At 43.5% G+C, this 27,837-nt stretch overlaps 1 protein-coding gene across 1 annotated transcript in view; it reads right to left on the bottom strand.

The window, feature by feature from the left end:
* The window catches only part of Spon1 (spondin 1), a 288,479-nt gene that overhangs the window by 217,973 nt on the left and 42,669 nt on the right, over positions 1 to 27,837 (bottom strand). The window contains exon 2 of the mRNA XM_036177304.1: positions 164 to 185. Within this exon, the coding sequence (XP_036033197.1) occupies positions 164 to 185 (22 nt within the window). The remainder of the gene's footprint in view (positions 1 to 163; positions 186 to 27,837) is intronic.

The following is a 27,837-nucleotide window of genomic DNA, read 5'->3' as shown; positions in this document are numbered from 1 at the left end:
GCAGCCTTTGATCCCCAGGCCACAGAAGAGTGCCTGGCAGAAAGCCCCAGCACAATGTGATTACAAAGATCTGGCACATTTGTGCTCACTGGGCCCAGACATTGTGCCAGTACTTAGAGGAACCGGCCACTAGGTGATGATCCTGCTCACTGCTCCCAACTACCTGTGCACATCCTGCTTCAGACCTGGAGGAGGGGTCAGGGAGGAGGAGGGGGAGGAGGGGGAGGAAGAAGGGGTCTCTGGAGCAAACTGAACCTTGTTGAGCTACAGCTTTAGAATTTGATTAAAATGTTAAAAAGCCCTTGTGGAGGAAGCATAGCAAAACACAGAAGTCACCCAGCTTCCTGCACTACCCACTTGAATAACTTCCACTTATGCCTTCTACTTAATTGCTATTCTCCCTCATAGAATCCCAGTGACTTTGAAGGACACTACAAAAAGAGAGTAGCCCTTCTCATTCCCCAGACTGTGTCAGTCAGTAGAACCCTCTTGCAGAATTAAAGTATGTAAGAATCTTTAGTGAAAGCCACTGTAGCCAATTGTCTTTATTATCTGTAGGTCTTATTTTTATTTTTTTTGACAGTTTCATATGCTTTTATAACAACTTTCAGTTAATTTAAATCCCCTTTACCCTTTCTTATCTCCCTCCCCTCAACCACAGAAATCCTTCTTTCTAAGTACCTCTCATGCTTTCATGGTGTGTGATATATGTGTGTGTGTGCCCTCTGGGTTTAATTAGAGTAGCTTACATGAACATGTGTGGGAAGTTATTTACTGAAGCATGGGAAACTTATCAGGTGTCAATCCACTGGCTTAGTTAGGGTTACTATTGCTATGATGAAACATCATGACCAGAAGCAAGTTGAGGAGGAAAAGGTTTATTTGGCTTACTCTTCCATATCATAGTTGTGGTAGTTTGAATATAATCAGTTTCCATAAGCCCATAGGGAGTGGCACTATTAAAAGTTGTGGCCTTGTTGAAGTAGACGTGGCCTTGTTAGAGGAAGTATGTCACTGTGGGGGCGTCTTGGTCTCCTATGTTCAAGCAATGCCCGGGGTTATACACACAGTTGCTTCTGCTGCCTACATGTCAAGATGGAGAACCCTCAGCTCCTACTCCAGCACCATGTCTGCCTGCATGTCACCATGCTTCCTGCCACAATAATGAACTAATCCTCTGAAACTGTAAGCTACTCCCAATTAAATGTTTTCCTTTATAACAGTTGCTGTGGTCATAGTGTCTCTTCACAGCAATAGAAACCCAAACTAACACAATAGTCCATCACTGAAGAAATTCAGGACAGGAATTCAAACAGGGCAGGAGCCTAGAATCTGATGCAGAGGCCATGGAGCGGTGTTGCTTTTTTAGCTTGCTCAGCCTGTGTTCTTATAGAACCCAGGACCACCAGCCTAGGGGTGGCACCACCCATAATAGACTGGGCCCTCCCTCATTAATCACAAATTATGAAGATGCTCTAATAGGCCTACCTACAGCCAGATTTTAGAGAGGCATTTTCTCAGTTAAAGTACTCTCGTCTCAGATGACTGTAATTTGTGTCAAGCTGACATAAAACTAGACAGCACAACTGACTCCTTGTCAGTTTGACACACAAACATATCAGTGTTAAGCCATAACCTTCCCTTTCTTGTTCATCTGGGGGACTACACATTAATATTAACATCACAATATAAAATAGTGAAATTTTTAAAAGTTCAGCAGTCTTTAAAAATTCAAAAACTTAAACGTTCAAAGTGTCTTTAAAATATCAAAACTCTCTTTTAAAATCCAAAGTCTTTATGAAACTCCAAAATCTCTTTAAAAGTTTAAAGTCTCTCAATTTGGACTCCTGTAAAATCAAAAATAAACTAAATACTTTCTTACTTCAAAAAGGAAGAGCTGGGGCCCAGTCATAATCAGAACAAAGCACAACCAAACTCCAAATGTGTAAATAATTTAATGTCCAGTGTCTGGGATTCACTCACAGTCTTCTAGGCTCCTCTAAAGGAACTGGACCACTTCTCTGGCTCCACCCACTCAGCGACACACATAGCTTATCTTCTAGGTCCATTCTACTCCACATCTGCTGTTCTTCTTGGTGGTTGTCCCACGTACCAGTATCTCCAAAATGCTAAGATCTTCTGCTGCAGCTAGGCTTCCATTTCACCAATAAACTCTCCTAGGTTCTGTAACCCTGCCATATGGTACCAAGACTAAGTTGTTCTCCATGACCCCTTCATTCCTTCAATACCAGTATCACCTGGGTGGCTATTACATTACCAAGTTCAGCTGCTAGCAGGAGGTACAAACTTGGCTGCCACTAGAACACAGTTTTGGTGTGTTGACCCTGAAGAAACATTTCCCAGAGGACTTCACCTCGATGATGCCCATCTCTTAATCACAGTTGATTCAGTCCCAAATAATCAGAACCACAGATTCTTAACTTAAAACAGCAAACTGTATAGAGTCATTAAGGGATTTTCAAACTTGCCTCTGAAGCTTCACAAGCCTGGCCTCTATCTTCTCCACTGCTCTCACCATTCTTTTTGTTTGTTTGTTTGTTTGTTTGTTTTTGAGACAAGTTTTCTCTGCGTAACAGCTCTGGATGTCCTGGAACTCGATTTGTAGACTAGGCTGGCCTCGAACTCACAGAGATCTGCTTGCCTCTGCCTCCTGAGTGCTGGGATTAAAAGTGAGCAACCACCACTGTCCTGGTGCTTTCAACATTCTTATCTTCCAAGCTTCCACAGAACAGCTCACCAAGGTTTGAACACTCAATGGCTTTTCCAGCCCAAAGTTCTAAAGTCCTTCCACAATCCTCCTAAAAACACACGGTCAGGTCTGTCACAGCAATACCTCACATTCCTGGTACCAATTTCTTTCTTAGTGAGGGGTACTACCGCTGTGATGAAACACCATGACCAAAAGCAAATTGAGGAGCAAAGGGTTTATTTGGCTTACACTTGCATATCACTGTTCATCACTGAAGGAAGTCAAAACAGGAATTCAAGCAGGGCAGGAACTTGGAGGCAGGAGCTGATGCAGAGGCCATGGAGGGGGCTGCTTACTGGCTTGCTCATTATAGCTTTCTCAGCCTAATTTCTTAAAGAACCCAGGACCACCAACCTAAAGATGGCCCCACCACAATGGGCTGGCCCTCCCACATCAACCACTAATTAAGAAAATGTCCTACAGGCTTACCTACAGCCAGATCCTACAGAGGCATTTCCTCAATTAAGACTACAACTTGTGTCAAATTGACATAAAACTAGTCAGCATAACTCCTGAAGAAAATATCATATTGCACAATTCTTTTTTAAATAAACTTCTGGATTAAGTTTTATATTTTGTTGAATTTTTTTAATTTATTTTTTGAGAATTTCATATATAAAAATTATATCATTTCTACCTCCCATCTTCCCCTTTCAACTCCTCCCATTTCTCCTCCCAACTCTCTTTCAAATTTATTCTTTGACTATTATTGTTTCTACATGTACACAGGTATGTATAAACACAATCACCTAGTCTATCTAGTGTTGTTTATATGTATATGTATTTAGGGCTGACCACTTGCGATTGGGTAACCTATCAGGGAGCTTGTCCCTGGAGAGTCCTCCCTCTCTCAGCAGCCATTAATTGCCTTCAGTTCTTCATTTAGGGGTGGGGCCTCATGAAATTCCCATCCATGTTGGCCCATCATTACCCAGGTCTTCTTCAGGCAATCATTGCTGAAACAGGTGCAGCTTCTTTGTTATACATAGGAGACAGCATCTCTTTGCAGACATTCTCATTCTTGGTTCTTACACTCTTCCTGCCTCTCTCCCATGATCTTCCCTGAGCCTTGTGTACAGAGGTTGTGTTGTAGATGCATTAATTGGAGTTGAGTACCTCAGGGTCAGTCGTTCTCTGTATTTTGACCAGTTGTAAACTTCTGTAATGGTCTCCATCTGCTGCAAAAAGAAGCTTCCTTGATGAGGGCTGAGAGCTGCACTTATCTGTGGGCATAAGGATTTAGAATGTAGCTAGGGATTATACTGTTATAGGAAAGTGGGCATAGTAGCTCCATGACCTCATCAGCCATGGGTAGTTGGCCAGTTTTATGGTTCCAGGCAAGAATTCCCTTCTACTGAGCAGGCCTTACATCCAATAAGACAGCCGTTGGTTACCTCCAAGATACCACGATTGCACCTGTAGCTCTATCGTTCTATTCTGGTAACTGTTCTAGTTTGTAGCCTTTCAGCCAAGTACGATGACTAACTGCTTTTCTGTTGAGAGTTTTAAATCTATGTTCCCAAGAGCTATTGATCTGTAGTTTCCTTTTGTGCAATATTTTTGGTTTTGTTGATGAAGTAGCACTTCCTTAGTAGACTGAGTTAGGAAGTGTCCCGCTGCCTCTATCATCCGAAGGAGCCTATAGATTTGGTGTAATTTCTTCCTAAATCCTTTGAAAGTATTCACCAGTGACTGTGTCTAGGTTTGGTGTTTTCTGTTTGAGAGAGTATTAATTATTGATTTGATCTCTTTAATAGACATAGGTCTATTCTTCTGATAAGACTTTTGGAAGATTATGATTTTTAAGGAATTGGATGGTTTCAATCTAGGTTATAAAATTTGTGATCTTAAGAGTTGTTCACATCATTTATTTAAAATACTTGTAACCTTTGGATATGTAGTGATATCCATTCTTTCGTTTCTACTTCAGTAATTGGTGTCTGTTCTTTCTCAGACTGGCTGAAGGCTATTCCATTCATTAATCTTTAAAAAGGAACCACCAGATTTTGGCCTTGTTATCTTTCTCTACTGATTCCATATTTTCAATTTCATTGATACCTACTACTTTAAAAAAATTACTTCTTTTGTTTTTGAGAATGTTCTAGATTTCATTTACTATAATATTTCTAGTTTCTTAAGGTAAAACCTCAGACCATTGAATTTTAGATCTTTATTGAAAAAGATCATTCAATGCTATAAATTTCCCTCTAAGCACTGTTTTTATAACATCACACATATTTCGGTAAGCTGTGTTTTCCTGTTCATTTATTTGAAGTATTTAAAGTTCTTCTTAGAAATGGGCTATTTACTCTCCAAGTGTTTTAGAAATTTCAAACTTTCTGCTATTGACTTCCTGCTTAATTCTTGTGTAGACTAAGAATGCACATTGTGTGATGCTTGTTCTTTTAAATTAGTGAAAGCTTGTTTTGTGGCTTTGGGTGTGCTCTAGCTTGGCAAATGTACCACATAAACCTAAGAATGTGGACTGTACTGTTAACAGATGAAGTGGTCAGTGATGCCAGTTAGCAGGTGAAGTGGTCAAGGATGTACTGTTAACAGGTGAAGTAGTCATTGATGCCAGTAAGCAGGTGATGATGCTATTAAACTCAACTGAGCTCTTGCTACTCTTTCCCCAGTCCTGGATCCATCCATGCTTGTTAGAGGTGGGTTCAAGTCTCCAGCTATAATAGGGGTTTGGCTTTTCCTTGACGATTCAGCCTTGAATGCTTTTGATGCTCTGTGGTCAAATACATAGAAAGATTGTTGTATCTTCTTCAAGAACTAGCTTCTTTAAACTTGTGTGATGCTCCACTTTCCAATGAGAATCCTTGCTCTGATGCTGTCTCAGAGTAAACATCCCACAGCGAGCTACTCTCCTTTGGTCAGCACTAGCATGGTGTATCTTTCTCTCATGACCTCTGTCTTCTAACTGGTGAGTTTAGACCACTGACATTCAGAGTGATTAGTTAATTGATTATATTTATTTCTCCTTTCTATATATCCTCCTTGCTTCCTGCCCATTTTTTCTCTTTCACTTTTTTTTTTGCTTTTGTGACTGTATTCAGCTAATATTGAACATATTTATATTTTATTCCATTTTCTCTCCTTTCTTAGCCAAACTGTTTTAATTCTTTTAAAAATCCATTTGGGGGCTGGAGAGATAGATCAGCAGGTAAGAACATTTTCTTTAACTGAATTAGGACCTGAGTTCAGATCCCTAGCACACACATCTGTAACCTTAGCCTGGGGAGTACAGAGATAGATGGATCCCAGGGCTTGCTGGCCAGCTAGTCTCTCTGCAATGGAGAGCTCTAGATCAAAATGAGAGACATTGGCAAGAAATATAAGGTGGAAAGTAGATACCTGTTGGCCACTGACCTCCCCACATATGCAAGTATGGGCACTTACACACACACACACTGCACATACACACACACACACACACACACACACACACACACACACACACACATACACACATACCATACCACATACACCAAAAATCTAAGTTAAAAAAAACCTGTTTTCAATAGATATCCTACAAATTTGCAGCATACATTTATAGTTAATCAAAATCCACCTTCAAATTCCAGCAGACTACTTCACAGTACTATAAGTGTCCTATAACAAATGCTCTCAGTTCCTCCCTCATCCTTTATGTCATTATTATCGTTCATTTCACTTAAACATAAGCTTGCATATGAGCACCTGGCACGCGCGCGCACGCGCACACACACACACACACACACACACACACACAGTACATTGCTGATTTTATTCTGAACAAATTGTCACCTGTTAACTCAATTAAGACAAAGAAAAGTGAGTTTTTTTTGTCTTCACATTCCTTTTCTGATGTTCTTCTAAGCTATATTATTTGCCTTCTCTCTGAATACTTTCTTAAAAAAACCATTTTTAGACATGTAATTTTAACTGGAAACAAACACCTCCAATTTTTATTTGTCTGAGAAAGGCTTTATTTCTTCACTTTTTAAGGATAATTTTGCAGGATACAGAATTCTAGGTTTGGAGTCTGCTTTCTCTCTCTCTCTCTCTCTCTCTCTCTCTCTCTCTCTCTCTCTCTCAAAATTTAAAACATGTTATCTCCCTTCAGTCTTTCCTTATTTTTTTTTACTTTCCTTTGGTTTGTTGTTATTTTGGTTTTGTTTGTTTTAAAGACAGAGTCTAGTTATTCAGCCCAGGCTGGCCCAAGACTCCCTGTTTCTGTTTCCTAGGTCTGGGATGTGGTCCACAACTTTAACTTATAAGTCACTCTCTTCCATTTTCCTCTTCGTTCCTCCTGCTCATTCTCATTATACACATTTTGTACCTTTTGTGCTCATTCCAAAGTTCTCAGATACTGTCTTTTCCCCATTTTTCTCTCTATTTTTCCTTTTCTGAGTTCCCAAAGATGCATCTCTAAGGTCAGCGATTCCTTCCTCAGCCACATTGCCTTCTGGTAAGTCCATCGAAGGCAGTCTTCATTTCTGTTACACTGGTTTTGATTGCTAGCCTTTGCAAACACTCTTGGGACCCAATTTCCATTGCCTTCCCACCCCCTGCTTACGTCACCCATCAGTTCTCACATGTTGGGCTCTTGGCATTTTAATTGCAGTTTTAAAATTCCTACTCTAACTCCAAACTTCCTGCCGTATCTGACTCTGTCCTGACACTGTTCAGTCTCTTTGAACTATGTTTTGTTTTTTTTTTAAATCTTTTAATGGACATTATCCTTTCCTGTTGGAAGACAGATGTGATAGATGGGGTCAATGGAGCTGCCAAGCATAGGACTTTTGTGGGATGTAGGAGGAAAGGAAGTGGTCGACAGTCCTGTGGCTGGGTCTCCATCCTTTGGTGAGCCAGTGACCTTGGCCTAGGAACCTCATCTGAGCCTCTCAGTTTTCCTCTCTCGGGTGGAACAGGCGAGTAGAGCTGGATATTTCCCATGCCTAGGGCTAGCTAGCTCCTCCTACTGACAGGAGTGAGCATGAGAATACTTAACTATTATAAAATACTGAAAGCATGAGAAATTTTCTCTCAGTTTCCACTGTGAGAGCTTTGTAGACCTTCTGGTGTTAATCTTACAAAAGATACTGGGACTTCCTAATACTTGGGTCTCTGTGATGTTTCAGCTCTTAGAAGGATGCCCAGGGAGCCCCTAGTAATTTATCTGTCACTGGGCAGGTTTTCTTGCCATGGCCAAGGTTCCCATGGAGGTCTTAGTTAAGTGGTGATTCTGCTTGTCGCTTCTTTGGTATTCGGGGCAGCAATTAGCCCTTTCTCCTGGTCCTTCCAGGTTGTAATAGTAAAATAGGCCAGGGCTAATAAGCACCAGTGGTATATTTCTTACTGATCTGGAGGCTGGGAGCCAAGATCAAGGTGCTGCTCTTCACAGAGTGCACCTGTGCACCATAGCCTCAAGCAGTGAAGGGACAAATAAGGCCCTCAGACCTCTTGTAAAGGAGCATGAATCAATTCCTGATGGGTCCCGCCCTCATCATCTAATCTGGAAGTCTGTCTTCTAAAACCAACAAGTTGACAAGCAGGAACTAGCATATGAATTTTCTGGGGTTACAATCACTGAGATGCTAGTACCCTATGACCGCCTTTATCTGCAGGTCCTCAAAAGACTTGGTTTTCTGTTCATTCAGAATGGACGGGTAACATCTTTTAATTCCTTACATGCCAACCCAGGAAACAGAAGCCACTTATTTTAATGGCACTTCCTCTGTGTTTTTCCCACTTTTTTTTTCATGCAGTGACCATGTAATTTATTATCCAAATCAGATAAAAAGGATACTTTTTGCAGTACTGAGGATCAAATCCAGGCTCTCCCATATGTCCAGCAAGCATTCTGTCACTGAGCTACACTCCCTGATTTCCAGAGCTGCTATTAATGGTTCTGGGCCAACAAACAAAACTAAGACTTTCTCAACCAGTGAGGGTAATCTTAACATGTACCAGATCCCCACAAACCCATTTGTTTCTGGGTTTTCTATTCTCTTCCCAGTGCCACTATCCCCACATTGTGTTATAATGTATTCTGACATCTAAAAAATTACAGCAAGTCTTCCCTCCTTGTCAACTTTATCAGCACGTGCTAGCCACTTGTGTCATTATTCTGGGAGGCTATATGCAAGCCCTTATGTCGTGGTCATCTTATCTTTCTAGCATGCTAAAAATCTTTGTGCTGTAGCACAGAGCTTTGGGACCTGGCCAGGGGAGTCTAGTCTCATTGGCTCCCAACCCCAGCTCTGCCCTGCCACACTGCTGCATGCATATGGCAAACCCAGTCTCCTTCCCAGTCACAACGGATGTTTGAAATATCTTCCCTCTCACTTTTCTCCTTTTGCCTTACAGAAACAAACAACCCAGCTACTATCTGGAAAATACTCTCTTCCCCATGCATTGCTACCCTGCTCCCTCATTCTTGTGTTGATGGAGACACGCTCCTTCTTTCTCACATCTGCTTTACTTCCTGACACCAACACTTGTCCCCTTTCTCTAGTCCAGAGTCAATGTGTGCTGTCACCAAATTCTTCCTGTGAACCTTTGGAGTGCTTCCACTCTCTCCCATTTCAAAGTTAAAAGACTCCCCCTAGCCCTCCATACCCCCAGTTAGGATTTTACCTTTCTTCTTGCCATCAGAATCAAATCACTTGAACAACTTGACTGAACTATTACCTTATCTCCTACTCACTCTTCAAGCCAGCCCTGTGTATTTTCAGTTCATACTATCAAAGTGCCTCTAGCTACCTTCTGTAATGCCTACTCAACAGATCCTCCTTCTTGCCATACCCCTACCCCAACCCTACATTGTGGCTTATATCCATCTTGTTCCCTCTCCTACACCTATCCTGACTTTCCCATCCACTCTTTCTCTCCTTTCTCTGCCTGCTCACCTTCCTCTACTGGCTTTCAATTGCTCAAGGCTCAATCTTTAAACCTTTTCCCATCTATCTGCCTTTTTAGTCTGTCTCTGTAGATGATTTCATTCAACACTTGGCTTTAATTTTTACTTCTGTGGAAGGATTCATAAATTGACATTTCCAGTCTTGGTGGCCTCACTGAGCTCCATGTTCAACCTTCTATCTTTTAGTTCCATTTACTTTGAGATTTATTTAAGAAAACAAAAAACAAAAAACAACACTCCCCCTGCCCCCAAAAAACTCCAAACCCAGCTCAAAGCCACCTTGTTAATAACTGATCTAATGAGTTTCCCTCAGATCTGGTCCTTCTCCAGTTATACAACTCCAGTAGCAACAGGTGTCCTCTATGGCTCTGCCATGGCTCTCACCCTCACACCCACATGCTATTTTATCTCCCGGATAGAGGACAGCTCCTGTGTTCCTAACCACTGTCTTCACCATCAGCCCAAGCTAGACTGGACTAATATAAACCCATTCTCTCACTTGCTCTGATTTTTCCACACTGAAAGCCAGAGGAACCTTTTAAAAACACATTTAAAAAAAAAAAAAAAAAAAGGAAAGTTTTAAAGTCTTCCTCCTAAAGTAACTGCACAGCTTTTCATTGCTTCCAGAATTGAGACTAATGCCTTTGACAGGGTTGTTTCTGCCCTCCTACCCCAGAGCCTCACTCTGCTCCATCTCTCCACTGGTTTTTCTGTTCTTGGCTTCTCTGCTGGCGCACTTCCTCCTGCCAAAGCCTGGTCAATTCCCACTTCCTGGGCCTTTTAAAAACCCACATTTCCTTAGCACTTAGCATGGTGCCTGGCACATAACAGATGTGCCCTTAAGAACAATGTGTGCAGCCAGCCTCCAGATCAGTGGGGAACTGGTTCCAGCAATGTGTAAAACTGCACAGTATCTACATATAATGTATGCATATCCTGCCTGTAATACCTCTATAATGGAAATCATTATTACACTCTAGTGTTTAGGAAATAGTAACAAGTCTGCATATGTTTTAAAAATGTACTTAAAAATAAAATATTTTTTGACCCTTGGTTGGTGCAGACTCAGAGAACAAACTGAACTCGCCTCCTCCTTTTGGTTGCAAGGTTGCTGTGTCTATGTCTTGGCTACAATCTCTGTCTGAGCGCCTTTCATTGTAATTCCCTGGACTTCTACCTTAGTGTGTTGTTTTCTTAGATATGTTAATGACCTTGACACTAGTAATAGCTAGTTTTTAGTGTTTCCTTCTGGTAAGAGACTAGACATGCACTATTTTCATTCTCCTCAGACACTGAAAACGAAACATTATTGGGGGAAGCCACTACCACACAGAGGGGCTGTTCCAAGTCCCAGGATGGCAGAGCCTGGGTTGGAGCACCGGCCTCCTTGACTGGAATGCCCACTCTCTCCTTTGTACCGCAGACTCACTATGGCATCATCCCTCGTCTGCTAGACATGAAGTTTCTTTCTAGTCTAGCTTTGTCCCATGGAAACACACACATGAGAGGAGCCCCACCCAACAAAACACCCCTGCCCTAAACATCCAAGTACTTAGTTCACATAAACAGCACTTTTGCTTTATATTTTCCTAAAGGGTGCTCAGCACCACTGTGCAGTGGGTGTTGTGGATGTCTACACAACACGAGTTTCCTGGGCTTGCACAAATGACACTCCTTTCGCTCATTGTCACACTTAGAAATTCTAATGCCTCGTCCTCACACCTTATGACTCAGTTCACTCACAACTCAGACCAATGAAGACTTAAGGACCATCTGCTTGAGCAGCCACTGCCACCATTTGGGGATTATCATACCACTGTCCCTGGCAGGCACCCATCATCATGATGCCCCAGCATGGATCACTGGGTGCCGCCTTGTCCTCTTAATCACACCTCATGCTCCCTGCAGAGTCAACTTTTCTAACTTTCTTGCCAACTGTTCCCCAAGTCCATGTCCCTAGGGCCAGTTTCCTGCTCAATTATCTGATGCCTCCCTAGTCTCTATGGTGGGGTGCGCTGCTTCCCTGATAGACATTTGAATGGCAGTCACCTAAGTGTGCTGTCACACAGCTTACTCACCTGTTTGAACACTTGTAACTTCCTCTGGGCTTTTGTACAAAGAACCTCTCAAGGATGTGCTTGCTGGACTAGGAACGTGGTGTGAGAAGTCAGGATAAAGAATCCACGTGAGAGTTGAGGAATGGGACCAGGGTTAGACTCAGGAAACAGTATTATGTATTTAGTATGGAAAGAAAGATAAACAGGATGAGGCAGGGAGAGACACCTTGAGAGTAAAAGTAGTTCATGCTTGACATTTCAGAAGGACGTGGTATGTGGCCAAGACTAGGGCTGTAGCCAGCAGAAAGTCTTTGGAAGCCTGGAAAGTCATGCTGTTAAGGTGGCTTAGAATATCCTGGGATGAAGATGTGACACAGAGGCTCAATACCCAAGTTCAATAACTATCATTGAAAAGAAAAAGACAGAATGTCCTGAATACTTGAAAGAGCCCATTCAGGACAGATACTCAGCCAGTTGCTTTGACAAGAGATTTACAAGTGTTCTGTAAGTACACACAGAGACCTTGGTGGGTGTCTGCCTCACCTGGCTGGCTGAAAACTGGTCACAGAGGGAGATCTCTGTGTCTCTGGTAGGGTGCCAGCCAAGCAGCCACCATACCAGCAAACCTTTTCTCAGAATGACTTTAAACTTATAAATAATATGAAAAGCTTTGATCTAACATGTATATAAAATAGAAATGTAAGCCTTAAATTGTTTAGTGATATCCTTAAAAAGCTTCACTTAGCATAATACATTATCATTACAGAAGATTGAGAAACTATAAAAAATATAAAAGGAAATAAAAATAACCATCATCGGGCTGGAGAGAGGGCTCAAGGGCTCAGTGAATAAGATCACTGGCTGCTCTTCCAGAGGACCTGGGTTCAATTCCCAGCATCCACATGGCAGCTCACACTTATCTGTAACTCTAGTTCTAGGGGATCTGACACCTTCATACAGATACACATGTAGTAAAAACACCAATGAACATTAAATAAAAATAAATTTTAAAAAATAAGCATCATTGTATTCCACTGCTCACTGTAACAGGTGTTAACTTTCTCATCTTCAGCGCTGAGGAAAGAAACATTGACTGAAATGAACATCTGTCATTTAGACAGTGGCAAACGTGGTAGAATTCCCAGGTCCAGTAGGGACAGTGGTGAAATGTGAAGTCAGTTAGGGTTAGGTAGAGAAGAAAGGGTTCTCACAGATCCAAGGCTGTTTGGGAAGAAGCTGATATTTTCTGAGGAGCAAAGTGCTGTTGGGAGCGTTCTCTGAATCCAAGGAAACAGCCCCTTCTGTTCAATGCTTAATTACCATCTGGCCACTGAGATGGAGGATAAACAGCCATATTTACCTGAGGTGGCTTCCATAGCCTGGAAAACATTCTTTGTTGTTTCAGTTCTGGGCTGGAGACCTTAGTGTCCCCCCCCCTCCCCAGCTAGAGTCTGTGTCAGAGTTCACTTGGACCAAACTAAGCCTTGGGTTTAGATAGCTTTGGATAAGAATCCAGACCAGATCACACTGAGCTTCGTGTCAAAGGTACAAAGATATGATCGTGTTAAATACCAGGTGGACAGTAGATTCTTATTCAATGTTTGATGCTTTTGACTTTCCCAGTGTGGTCAACCAGAATCCTCCCAAGGATTTCAGACCTGGGGCTCAAAGGACCTGGGAGACTAGGGGGCAGAGACTGCTAAGGACAGGGGCTGGAAAAGAGGCAAAAAGTGCCATGACACCCACCTCCAACATGTCCTCTGTGGAGTCAGTGTTTTTTGAGTCAGGTGAGGTTGGATTCAAACACAGTTCTGCTACTTTCTAGGCAGATGACTTGGGCTAACCCTTGGAATGCTCATCAGTATTCCAGCAAAATGCAAATAATATTACCCATCTTGCTTGGCTTGAAATAGTTTTCACAAAGCATCCAACACATATGCACTTAGTTTATTCTAACTCCTTTTTAAAAAAAGATTTTATTATTTATTTATGTATACAATTGCTTTATCTGTGTGTACAACTTTATTCCAGAAGAGGGCATCAGATCCCACTAGAGATGGTTGTGAGCCACCATATGGTTGCTGGGAGTTGAACTCAGGACCTCTGGAAGAGCAGACAGTGAGTGCTCTTTACCACTGAGCCATCTCTCCAGCCCCCTATAACTCCCTTTTAATGGTGAACAGCCTTCTCCTAACCAGGTGTGCTCCACATCTCCAAAAGCAGGAATTCCCTCAACACTAGGAGTTGACCAACCCAAAAGACATCCTAAATAGAAGGAGGAATGACCTTTATTATTACTGTATTAACAGTATCAGTTCATTATAGGACAATCAGAAGGCAAAAACAAGAGGAAAAGGACATTACTTGTGATTGGAACATCTCACAACAGTTATTGAAATTTTTGTGTACATCTTTTCAGAACACATACATACATACATATACACATACCCACTTATGCAATTTTAGAATGCAAGATTACACAGTACTTCCTATCTCATAACCTGCCTTTCACTTATCTTGCAATCCACTCTTTCAATCTACAATATATCATAAGCATCTTTCTTTTCCATGCAACATATAATCTTTTTTTTTAAAAAAAAGATTTTATTTATTTATTATGTATATAGTGTTCTGTCTGCATGTATCCCTGCAGGCCAGAAGAGGGCACCAGATTTCATTAAGGATGGTTGTGAGCCACCACGTGGTTGCTGGGAATTGAACTCAAGACCTCTGGAAGAGCAGCCAGTGCTCTTAACCTCTTAGCCATCTCTCCAGCCCCCTCAACATGTAATCTTAATAAAATAGTTCATGGCTGAAACATAGTCCACTTTATTCATTCAACTAACAAATGTTGACCATATGTTGTTTACAATTTGAGACTACTGTGATTATCCTTAATGGCTACATTTTGTATCATTAGTTTTTCTGCAGGTGAAATTAATGTAGGTTATTGCTGTTGAGGCTGCCTGGATTAAATCTGAGCGAATCCAAAGAAAATAATTGCATCTATCAAATTACCTATTACTAGTTTATCATGAGAGCCTTTCTTAGGTTTGTTTCATGTGTATGAGTGTTTTGGCTGCATGTATGTCTGTGTACCAGACATGGGCAGTTCCCTCAGAGGTCAGAGGAGGGTGCTAGATCTCCTGGCATGACAGAAAATTGTCAAGCGCCACATGGGTGCTGGGAAAGGAACCCAGGTCCTCTGCAAGAGCAACCAGTGCTCAGTCCTCAGCAACAGAGATTTGTTGTTGCTTGTTTGTTTTGTTGTTTTTGTTTGAAAATCATGGAAGGAAAGACAGATACTTCTGTCTTTTATGAAGGAGCTTTCAAAGTAGATTTCTTCAAATTAAAGATTGTGCTTGCATAGCTCCAAAAAGGAACATCTTTCTAGAAAAAGTTTCAGAAGAAAGAAAAGTAAAGGAGACATAACCCGCACTGTTTCAAAAGTTGGGTTTGTTTCCCTGTAGCCTTCTCTCCATCTGTGCTGGAAATTTGTAACAAGCTGTGTTTGTTTTGTGCGTGTGCTAGGAACCTCAACACTTTCACAAGCTCTTCCAAACCCATCAGGAACACAGTCTGAAGGTTTGTGTTGTTGGCTTTGGATAGACAACCTCTTTTTTTTTTTTTTTCCTGAGACAGGTTCTCTGTCTGTAGCACAGGCTGTTCCCAAACCTATTATGTAGCTCAAACTGACCTCAAACTCAAGATCCACGTGCCTCACCTCTTGAATACTTGCAGGACAAGTGTGCACCACCACACCTGGCATAACCGGGTCCCTCCTCTGGGCTGTAAAGATTCAGGTCTCCATCTCTTCTACAAAGCCACCGGAATTCCCCCTTTTCATTAGGACCTCTTCAAGTTTTATTCATCTTTCCTATTTTCCCTGCTTTATTTTATCAACCCCAGAGGGGTTATTTTGTTTCCACACCCAAGAAGCACTCAGGAATCTGGCAGGAGGTGATTCAGCCACAGGCACAATCTGTGGTCCCTCTGGAACCCCAGCCTGGGCACACAGCCTCCAAATCCACCAAGGGCTCATTCCCAGAGCCACCAGCTCATGTTCCCATTAAAGACAGATTAAATCAGTCCTCTATGCTGTGTGGGTTGCTGTACACAAGGGAGCCAACACAGCAGGCCAGACTCAGGAGCAGGGCTAGACCAAGACATGTGGGTGCACTGGGCAGACTAGTCACTTGGCCTCCTTTCAGAGTGATGTTCTCTAAATATTTGCCCAACATTCACTTGGAGGAAGAGGCTGAGTGCTGCGTGGGAGAAGGAATCTGGGAAGACTGTGGGCTCAGCAATACTTCTCCTTATGCCCCCAAGCGTAAGCCTGGCTCTGACCCCATGCACTATACCTCAAAGGTCTGGAGGCAGTGCCTGTACCAATTCTTGGTACTGGAGAGCTCTGTGGGGTGGTGGTGGAGGGGAGATGGGAGTTGCTGCTTCTGCTAGCAGACAGGGGTGTCGGTGGAGGATCTGACAAAACCCAGCAGGCCTGTTCACTGTCAGGATAACTTTTCTGGACCGGGTAAGTCTCTTTTCTGTAGAATGGGTGGTAATGAGTGGCCCCTTCCGCTGGCTGGAAGGGTTTTAATGAATCAATCAACAAAGTCACTAAGAGGTCCCTGGCACAAAATAATCATGGTGTGTGTTAGAATCACTGTGTGTTATTATCATAAATACTCTCATTACCATTCTCCTGTCATGTTAGCTGGTGACAATTCTGGGAAAGACCATTTTCCCCATCTCAGTATATTTCCAGCCATGTTCTGCTCCTTGCAGCCTGGAATCCAGGGCACCACCCCTGCTGGCCCACCCCTAAATCCAGTCTACTGGGGAGCCTTGAGCACAATGGGCAGCTCCTTTAGACCTGGGGCAGGGGCGTGTGTATGTATGCAGGTGTACAGTGGTCACCTCCTGACATTTCTTTTCATTTTAGTTTTATTTACTCATGTTTTAATTTTGTGTGTACAAATGTTTTGCGTGTGTGTGTGTGTGTGTGTGTGTGTGTGTGTGTGTGTGTGTGTGTGTGTTGCCCATGAAGGCCAGACAAAGGTGTTGGATGAGCTACAGATGGTTGTGAGTAGCCTTGTGGATGCTGGAAATTGAACCCAGGTCCTCTGGAAGAGTAACCAGTGCTCTTAACCACTGATGCATCTCTCTAGCCCCTTCTAGATCAGCAGTGTGGCCCCAGAGAAAAGAGAATGTGCATGAAGACTGGAAGATGCTGAATAGTGTAGAGATGAAGTCAATTACCAGGGGTGGGAAATCCTTGAGATGATAATAAAAGATCACTCTCTAGAAAAATCTGGAAGGGAAAGCAGAATTCTCTTTCCAACCAGGTGAAATATGCCTCTTGGCATCCTCAGAGGAAGCCTGGGGTGGAGGAGGGAGAATTCAGGAGGTGGAGATGTGCAGACCTGGATCAGACTTTTTTTGGTAACTGAATGACCTTGATAAAGTTATCCATCTCTGGTGATCCTCCTGCCTCCTGCCCTCTTCAGCAAATCCTACTGTGCACCGCCACCACTCTCCACTCTAGACCTCCGTGTCCTGATCTGGCTGCATCTGCCTGCCTGGTGCCTGGACGACCGAGATACCTCCCATGACTAAGCTCTGTCAGCACTGTTGGTGCCTGAAGCCTGGCAAGGGATTGATTTCACTTTCTGGAAAGAGTCTCATTCACTGAGTGTGAGAGCCAAGGAGTCCTAGCAATAGAATTCAGTGTTTAGTAGGACATCCCTCACATTGCTCTCAACACTTCATATTTACTTTACACACTATCTCAGTGACCATGTGAAGTGGGAATAGCTCCCTCTTTACAGATCCAGAGGCAGGGTTTAGCAAGTGGGGTGCCTGGGCTCACACCACACAGGACCAGTTAGGGGAAGCCACCTCACTCACCCTCCATCTTTCACGTGTGGAGGGGTTACCAGTTTCTCCTCAGTGCTAGAAAGTCACTCTGAGAAATAGGTTTAAACAAATAGAACCATATAAACAGGAAATTTTATACTAGGTGGCCTAATGTGTAGAAAATAAATCAGCCTTTTAAGTTTTATATCACAGTGCAGTCGAAATGTTTAATAATTATTGCCAGAGAACTGCATAATACAATACTAAAAATGAGTAATTGAGAAGGCCATCAAGGCAGATGAGGCATCTTCCTGCAGAATTGCTCTTGAATACTTTACATAATTATTTCATTCAGATTTATGATCAGCTAAGCACAATGTCTCCATCCTACTCTGCCTGAGTAGCTCAGACACCTTTGTGTACCCTGTGAACATCCCCGGGGTGGTCAAATGAATATCTCTTGTGCATAAGTAGTGTTTGCAGAGGTCAGACTTCCTTCAGCAAAGAAAAGCTCACTGACCCCACCCCCACGCCCACTCCCCCGTCATTGGGGGTTTATATGCATTAATTCCATCCACTCCTTTAAAAGTCTAGAGCTACTCTGGGAGAGTGAGAAACTAGGATTCTCCAAACTCATAGTGAACTCCCAGCAAGAAGTTTGGCTCCAAATCAATGACCTTGCTACCACATTCCCAGTACCATAAAGCCCCTGGGCATGTAGACAGGATCTGGAATTCTGCAGAGAGGCGCTAGTGAGGGCATATGCAGGGGAAAACCGATCCCAATCAGATTGTATTTGCAGCTGTGCCCCCTTAGAGCCTTTGGGTTGTCCATATTTCCCTTTCCCTACCCCATTCCATCATTTTTATTTTATTTTATTTTTTTTTTTTATGATATCAACACTTCCAGACAGAGAAGGAGCTAGATCTGCCCCTGAAGGGACAATTTCCCATGGACCTGGCCTCCCAGATCCACCATGTCACAGTTAAGGCTTCGGGTTTTATCAGAGCACAACTTATCTTGCCTTTCCCTAGAGTCCTAGAGTGGGAGTTGGCAGATTCACCTCCCAGGCAAGTGTGGACAGATGGCTGCCTGGATGAGAAAGCTCCTGGTGTTTCTGGTCTCGCTCACATGTCAAAAGTGGGAGAGGAGGATAGATGGTGGGGTGACCACACAGACAGGAAAAGTAATAGTTTTATTTATTTTTATTTGTTGTAATGCATTCAGAAGATCATAAATAGAAGACTCCCCCTGCCCTCACCCTAGCAGAAGGCTGTTTCACTTCCAGCACACTTGCGAATCTTTTTCCCCATGCTCCAGTCCCCCTCCAAACCCTGACACTTGCTCGTCCCTGCCTAAGCCAGCAGAAATGGGCACAGGGTCAGAAGTATTCAGACCCACCCCTTCCCTCCCAGCCTTTGCCTTGAGAAGGAGCTACTGAGAGATGTCTCATTGGATGTCTTCATCCTCCAGAACAGAAAAGCATGTTGGATTTCTCTCTGCTTTTGGAGTGGAAAGGGTAGACATCACACATAGATGCATATCTTACTCAATATGGTCCACATCTCAGAATTTCTTCACTCCCTGGAGCAATGCCAAACTTTGATCTAATTCTGTCTCAGCACTAAGAATCGCTCTTGAATCAATGGGTTTATAGAAATAATCAGTGGGTATTGGTCAGACAACACCCAGTATGGTTATTGGCCAGTGGGCACTGGTAATTTACAAAACTGACCATAAGAGATGTTTTGGTTTCGTGCCCCTAAGTGTGCTGGGTTTGGAGGGAAAGCCACAGTTCTGATCACGCAGAGGATGCAATTTCCCTAGATCTATGTGAAGAAAATGAGCAGTAGCTGTGGGTGAGAAGCTGGGGGGGGGGCTACTCCTGCCTTTTTAGCAGTTGTGAATATGGGGTGAAAGACAGGAGAGAGCCTTTTCAGATAATTATTAGAAGCTGGACAAGCAGCTGTCCTGTCAGCACAGGACACAGTGAACTTCAGCAAGGGAAGCATTGGGGCCGGAATACGGGGAGAGGGAAACAGGAGGCAGACGGAGGTTTGAGTGCTGGGGATCCAGAGACTGTGATCAGGGCTCAGATCTGGGACTCCAGCCTTCGGGGACCCTTTGAAGAGTCTGGTTTTCAGGACCCCCTCATTGTTTCTGTCACTCCTGGGAGCCCCAGCTTCCGGCCTTTGGGCCACCACCCTCACTGCCCTGAATCTTCACCTCTCCAGGGTTTTAAATCCAAACATGAGAACTATCAAGAAGTGGGGGAAAAGGTGTCACTAGCCTCACCTAAGACCAACAGAATTAGAGGCTCCAGGCACAGGTTCAAGGACTGAAGATCTGAAGTGATTTACTTGAGGTCTGAGGCGATTTTAAAGAATATTTGGTATGATAATATCTTGAATCTAGTCCATTTTATGTGAAGACAGATGCCATGCCTACCTCACTTATCACTGGCTCCCCAGCACCCAGCACTGCGCCTCACACATAGTCTCTGTTTTACCAATGTTTGTGGTACAAACAAATGAACTCCCGAGACTCAGCAGTGTATGAGTACCCTTTGTGTAAAGATGAGTGAGTCAGCCCATGGAGGCCACTATGTGCCCATGTTGGCCAAATGGCTTTATGAGGAGGAATCGGGCATAAGTGCAAGGGGCAGGGGCCCTGTCTGTCTTGTTTCACTTGATCCCAGTGCCCAGATGCAGGTCTAACACGGAACAGGAGCTCTGCTCAGGCTGAGCGACTGCACCCAGTCTTTCTTCCTTAGAAAAATCACCTGTTTCACACTGCAGCTTCCAGCGTGCCGCACCACCCTCCAGGCAGCTTATCCAAATCACTTTTCTGCTCGACTCAGGTTTCTGAGATGAGGAGGTGGGTACCATACCCTCCAGAAAAGTCCTTGCTGTCTTAGCCAGAACAGATTGTCTTGATATACATGTAATGCTCCTCCCTCCCTTCCTCCCTTCCCCCCCCCTCTCTCCCTTTCCCCCGCCCCCGTGTGTGTGTGTGTGTGTGTGTGTGTGTGTGTGTGTGTGTGTGTGTGTGTGTTTGCAAGAGAAGAGGCCAGAAAAAAAAAAAAAAAAACCTTTAGATGTCTTTGGATGTCATTCCTCATGCACACTTTCTTTTTTATTTTTTCTGAGGCAGCTGGAACTTGCTAAGTAGGCTAAACTCACTGGCTAGTGAGCCCCAGGGTCTGTCTATCACCACTTTCCCAGTGCTGGAATTATAAGTCTGTACTACCACTCTGCTTTTTTTTTTTTTTAAAGCGTGGGCTCTAGGGATCCCAATGAGGCCCCTATGTTCACAGGCAAGCACTCTTCTGACTGAGGTATCTCCCCAGCCTCCTGTATTGTGAGTCTTAACCACACAAATCCGGTTCCTAAGCTAGGACATTCCACACACAGCAAGGCCTGCAGTTCCACCAGGTCATCCCTGGTTCCTTCCAGTCTTTTTCCCTTCCCTCCCTCAATCCTTGTCTCCCTGCATTCTCCCTTCTTTGGCGGGTGTCCCAGTAGGCAGCCTGCAGTCTAGGAGCTGACCTCCAGCTCCGTGAGCCTTTCTCCCAAGAACAAATCCATGGCTGAGAACATGTAGTTGCTTGCTTACCACCTCCCTATACTCGTTTCTGATGAAGCATCGCTTTGTTAAAGGAACTGTTGTACAAGGGAGGGCAGGATCTCGTGTTTGTTAACTGTCTGCTACATTCCTGGGGCTTCACTCACGTGATCTTGGTTAAGCCTCATCTCTGGTTGCCTTTCAAATTTGTCCTCGAAGTTTTTCTCGCTCATGGGACACCTAAACTATACCAAGCAATGCAGCAACCTTTGAAATTATCGCCTGCATCCATACACAAACCCTGCAATTTCCTCTTCCCTGGGGCCCTCGTGTGAATGTTTAAAATAATAAACCAAAGCATGTCATTTCTCCAGGTAGACTTCAGAGGCTTTCCATGGCACATACAGCGCAATCTTTGCAATACGGTCTTGGAGTTCTCTGCCTGTTCTGGTCTCTGCCAAGTTCTCAGGCATTACTTCCAATTGCTCATTGCCTTACCCACCAAGCCAAGTCCCCTAGACATGTAGAGTTCACTCTACCCCAGAGCCTCAGGGGCCCTCTCGACTGTCTCCATTTCATAGGATCCCACCTACAAACTGGAATGGTGAAGGAGGAAAAGAATGAGGAATAAACTAGAGATACTTGAGGCCAAGGCCGCTGCACCTGTTTTTAGCTGTGCATCTCTCTAGCCTTTTCTCAGAGTGCAGGTGTATGGAACAGTGCCAGGCATCTTTGGATAAAGTGGTACTTGTGTGTGAAACATGGACAGAGGACCACAAACACTGCTTTCCCTTCCCTAGTCAGTCACTTATAAGTTGAACCTTCAGATAGCCAGAGAACAGAAGGATCGGGGACCAAGAGCCTGTTGAACTGTGTGCTGGGCCTTTTAAGTATAATTTTGTTTAATCAGCATAATAATCCCCTTTGTGAGTGAAACAAGGCAGGGTCTCTTATAGCTCAGTCTTGCCCTTAACTCACTATGGATCCAAAGATGACCTTGAACTCTTGATTTTCCTGCCTTTGCCTTCCTAGTACTGGCTGGGATGACAGGCACATGGTACCATACCTGTTTGATTCCCTTTTACATGGGGAGAATCCCAGGTTCAGGTAAGCAAGTGATGTCCTGAAGAGTGTGGACATCAGAATAAACAAGAACACACTGGTAAGTAATGATTGGGACGTGGAAGTAAAAAAAGGCTGATTTCCCCAGGAATGCCCGTCTCCTGCTTACTGGTGCTAATTGTAATATCCCAGCAACAAGTTGCTTTTAAACATTCATTAAGTGGAATCCCCTAAGGGCCTGTGCTTGGGAGCTTAGCTGGCTGGTGTTCTGAATTCCTAACCACTTGAAAATAATCAAATGTTACTTCCCCCTTCCAAAAGTATTCTACACTTCCAAAAGTGTAGACCAGTAACCAACGCAGGACCCTCTGCTCAGTTAGTGTGCACCTGCCTTTGCTGGCTTTTCTTCCAATCATAAGGTCAAGCCAGCACACTACCACCTCCTGAGTCTCCCTCTCCTTTCTCTCTCTCTCTCTCTCTCTCTCTCTCTCTCTCTCTCTCTCTCTCTCTCTGCTTGTTGCCAAGAGAACAATCCTGCTTTAAATAATAGAAACCACAGTCAATGCCTACTCTAAGCTTTGGGGACAATGGGAGATGTGGGTGAATTAATTCCGGTCTTCCTCCCTTTGTTCTTTTTAAAGAAAAGGTGATGGTAGGTCAGCGAACTCTAGAGACACAAGCTGTGAGATTGTACTTAAGGGGACCCAGTTTCTTAGGGAACCAATGACTGTCCTCTCAAAACAACTTCATTATATCAGAAATATTCACCATCTTTGAGAGCAGAGTTAGCACTAGAGCATGAATTAGCTGCTACAGGTATGGGTGATATATCCCAAGCCCAAGCCTGGTGACAACTTTGGGAATTCACTTGAACTTTCAGGGCCTCAGTTTTGTGAACACAAGTTCCCAGAAAAAAAGACACACAGATTCTACAAGGTTGTTTGACTGATCAAAACTTTGTGGTTGTGGAGTATTAGAATGTTGCAAATTCAGAGCCAAAATAGTCATAGGCTACTCACCCCTTAATAGCCACTGATTATCCACTTGTGTGCCAAGTAAAACCTTTTGGAATATATTAACCAACCCCAAAGCTAAGAATGTCATCAGATAGTATCTAAAAGCGACAGCAAAGGTTTCCCAGTGACGCTCCATTAGAGCCGAGTTAAAGGAGGTATACGGTAAGCAAACCTGCTGTGGTGGTTCCAATGAGAATGGCCCCCATAGGCTCATGTGTTTGAATTCTTGGTCTCCAGTTAATAGAACTGTTTGGGAAGGATTAGGAGGTGTGGCCTTGTTAGAGGTGGTGTGTCACTTGGGGTGGGCTTAGAGGTTTCAAAAGACTATTGCCATTCCCAGGGCTTGCTCTCTGCCTTACAGTTGTGGATCAAGATCTGAGCTCTCAGGTGTTCCTTTGCTCTACCATCACGGACTCTAATCCTCCAAAAACATAAGCTAAAGTAAACACTTTCTTTCGTAAGTTGCCTTGGTCATGGTATTTTATCACAGCACTGCAAAGATAACTAAGACACCTGACTATCCGCTGATTCCACCAAGGAACTTAGAAATTATCCTATTTTGGAAACTTCCTTTTGTTCTGTAGCTATATAAACTTCATGATATCATTTTCACACTGGCACTTGTTATTCAGGGAGTTCCTGAATCCATGTTCCTGGCCCATGGTCACTCATATTTAGCTCAAGAATAAAGTCTTGCTTATTCCCTTTGAGAAGGGAGCTACATCGTTTTCTGATGTGCAAATGGCTCAACAGCACCCCAACGCCCTCACCACTAACACATTAAGGTTTTGCCCTCATCATCTACTTGTCTGGAGCATCTTGAGCAGTCAGAGACTGGATCCCAGGGCTGTGTGTCACCTTCCTCTTCCTCCCATGCTGCCCACACCTCAGGAAGCTGCAGCATCCTCTCTGATGACAGAGGCCCCCCTTAACCTCTGTGACATTTCTGACAAGTTGCCCTTGAGGTCTGTTCCAGGCTTCACCAGTACAGAGCTACTGCACCTTTGAACTCACCAGCTCTGAAATCTCCTTCTAAACACAACTTCTTGTTTGTCATCCATTCATTCAACAACCATTTACAGTCTGTCTACAGTGTGCCAGGTGTCATGATGTATATAGAGTTAAACAAAACAAAAGAGTGCCTCTCCTCCTGGGTTGTCTCTCTGCCTGTGTCTTAGTGTGGGCCAGGTAAATCAGATGTTAAATATCATTATTTTAAAGTTTAAAAAAAGTACAGACACACCTAGAAAGTGAATAGTGCCCAGGATTTCCCTTTCCAGAGAAAGCTAGATGTGAACCTGAATCCTAGTACATTGCCTTCGTTTATTCCTCTTAATGGCCGGCAAATAGTGCCCTCCTTCCAATCAAACATAGCTATTGAATCTTTCTGAATTACTGCCTAATAATATGGGCCAGGCATCTTCAGTCTATTTACTTCTGTCAATTTCCTTAGTCTTCACTGAAGCTCCACGATGATCCCAACAGCTCCTTTTACAGCCAAGGAAACTGAGTCTCAGAGAGTTTCCTAGAGCTGAGATAACAGCTGGTAAGTGGCCAGTCAGGACTCAGACTACAGGAACTGAGTGCTTATCCACTGTGCCTGACATTCCATGGGCCAAGCTGTGGTTTGTTTTAATTGATCTTGGATGATGGACTTTTAGATGAATGCCCTCCTCGGTTTTTTGCTGTAATAAACAAGGCTGCAATCAACAGCCTTGTATCTACATCAGCCTCCACTTGTCCAAATCTGCAGATTGGATTAATTCCTGGTTGTGAAATTTCAGAATTAAAGGGTATGAGCATTTAAAATTTCAACACACAGTGCCCAACTGAAAGAATTTCTGGATTAATTTACAGTTCTTCCAAGTGCATGGAACAGGGGTCACTGGCCCCTGCTTAGCCCTGGGCCTCACTGAATTGGCTCTAGCGATGGTCACTCCTCACTGCCAAATTCGAAAGCTCTTTACAGCCTCACCCTGCCCAAAGCTCTGGCATATGGGTTCCTGTAGACATGCTTTCCAGCATCTCTTCCTGGGGATCCCCTGGGGACTCTTCTATGCCTACTTTTTCTGTTTCCTTGGCATCTGAAATGTTTTCCATGGCCCTTTCTCTTATGGAAGCCACAGATGCCACAGGGTCCTGGGTCTCACCCCATTCTCTTCTTGCTCTAAATGCCACCCACCCTCCCACCTTCTCCAGTGTGCCAGCTTTCTCAGTTTCTGGTCTAACAAGCTTTTCCCCTCCTTCTGCCTTGATAAAGGATCAGTGACAGCAGAATGGCAGCCCAACATTGACACCTTTAGCACAAGGAAATCTCTCCCGTGGGGATCTTTACTCGGGTAAGGCTGAGTCCTGGAGACAACAAAGAAATTTTAGGATGAGTCAGAGTTGAGTAGTTAGTTTATAAGGTGATCCAGAGATGATAGTACATGCTCTAAATGTAAGTAGGGGTATTAAAAGAGAAAGACAGAGACCCCTTAATACACCTAAGACATGAGCATGGGCTTCTTAACAGAGAGAACTGCCCCTTAAATGTCTTAAAACAGCTCTACATATGACTTTGTGGCTTTTGAAGGTATATATTGCTTGAAGGATATACTTGGGAACCAAGTTCAAAGGTTAGGCAAAGTCTACAAATTAAGTAAAAATGTATGAGCTGCTTTACTTACTTTTCTTAAAGAATTTCCTTTTTGTAAGTGAAACTATAAGTGGTTTTAGAAGGTGAGTTGTTTAGGTGTAAAGACAAGAGACAGCAGCAGCAGATGTGATTAAACTCAAAGGTTAAACCTTTGTTCAGCCCTAAGTCAGCATAGTTCCTTTGTTCCTGGTTTGGATTTATGGTTTTTGAGAGTTTCATGCATGAAAACTGAATTTGCATCTTTTATATCTCTCCCAACTCCAATTCTTCACATATCTCCACCACTACCTCCTCTTGGACTCATAAGCTCTCCCTCTATAATTATTGCTGTTTTATGTACACCTTACTGAGTCTAATTAGTGTTGCCTGTATGTATGTGTTTAGGGGTGACCACTTAGGATTGGGAGTTAGTCCCTGAAGAAATCCAGTTCTCTTTCCCTCGGCAGCCATTGACTCTTTACCAAGGGGTGGACCTTTGTTGGCATGTAGACCAGTGTGGGTTTTGCAGATCATATGCAAGTGGCCATATTATTGAGAGTTCATGGGTATAACAGCCTTGTCCTGTCCAGGAGAAACTGTCTCACAGCAGTCATCTTGGTATTACTTGTTTTTTAACACCCATGTTTGAAATGTCTTTAGGAAAAGGGGATTGTCTCTGTAGGCAATGTTTATGTTGAAGCCAGAACTAGCAGCTAATGGGATTGCTCTAGATCTTGGCATAAAGAGTCTCTTCCCATCCTATGGCCTCTTGGTTTTCCATGTCTTTCTCTTGTGCTTCAGAAGGATCTCAATTTTATTTGGGTTTAAAATGTCTAGTGAGGCTGAACTAGGACCCAAAGGTCATTGACTATCCTGTCCTCTTAGCTGGAGCTATAGGTGACCAATGTGACCCAGTTCTGGCCACTGAGATATAAAAGTAAATTAGCTAAGGGGGCTGTGTGACTTCCCTGCTTAACAGAAGGAGCTTGTGGGAGAGCACTACCTCTTAACCTCCACTATCCTAAGTCCTCCTGTCTGGAACACTGTGGTGAGGATGAGATGTGGGGAGCTAAGACGAGCACAATAGAGAACACAAGAGGAAGGCGCAGTCACAAATCCAGAACCCCGCCATCACAGGAGCTGCGGAAAGAACGCCAAAGCCATTGATCACTAACTTAGCTAACCAAAAATGTCTTGATTAAATATTGTTTCCTGTAATTCCACATGGGATCATAGTGGTCTGATCCTAATGTTCCACCTTGACTATATCAGTGCAGGTTCCTCTCTTAGCCTCATAATATCATAATAATTGATAATAACTATGAATAGATCATCATTCCTGCTAGATGTTCTAAACACACACACACACACACACACACACACACACACACACGCACACGCACACGCGCACGCACGCACGCACGCACGCACACACACACACACAAATATGAGGGTAAATTGGGCTGCTGAGGTAGCTGAGTTGGTAAATTGGCTGTCTTGTAAGCATAAGGATCCTCCAGAATCCATTTTTTTATGTGTGCAGTGGTGTGTGCTTATAATTCCAGTGCTGGGGAGACAGAGAGATACAGATTCCTAGGACTTGCTGGCGAGTTCCAGTTCAATGAGAGGCCCTGTGTCAAAGAAGGTAGAGGAGGAGGATAAGGACTGAGTCTGGAGAATGACACCCAGGTTGTCTTCTGGCCACTACATCCCTACTCACCTCTATGCAGATACACAAAAGAAACAGATGTAATTTAATATCTCTCTTACTCTGCCAAGAAGTGCTATCATGATTCATTTCTGTTTGAGACCAGGAATGGCTTTCTACAGAGCTGAGAGGTGGAAATGGTTGTCTGAAAGGTGGCTCACCTTCCAACAGAAGTGCTCTGGCCCTCTGTGCTTTGATCTCCATGCATTGTGTAGCATCTTATCATTTTGACCTATGTGTTAGCAATAAGCTAACTAGAACCTTGCTCCAC

The sequence above is a fragment of the Onychomys torridus genome, chromosome 1 (genome assembly GCF_903995425.1).
Source record: "Onychomys torridus chromosome 1, mOncTor1.1, whole genome shotgun sequence".
Taxonomy (NCBI): Eukaryota; Metazoa; Chordata; class Mammalia; order Rodentia; family Cricetidae; genus Onychomys; species Onychomys torridus.
The sequence above is the reverse complement of the archived record's forward strand: the minus strand, read 5'-3'. Positions and strand labels throughout refer to the sequence as shown.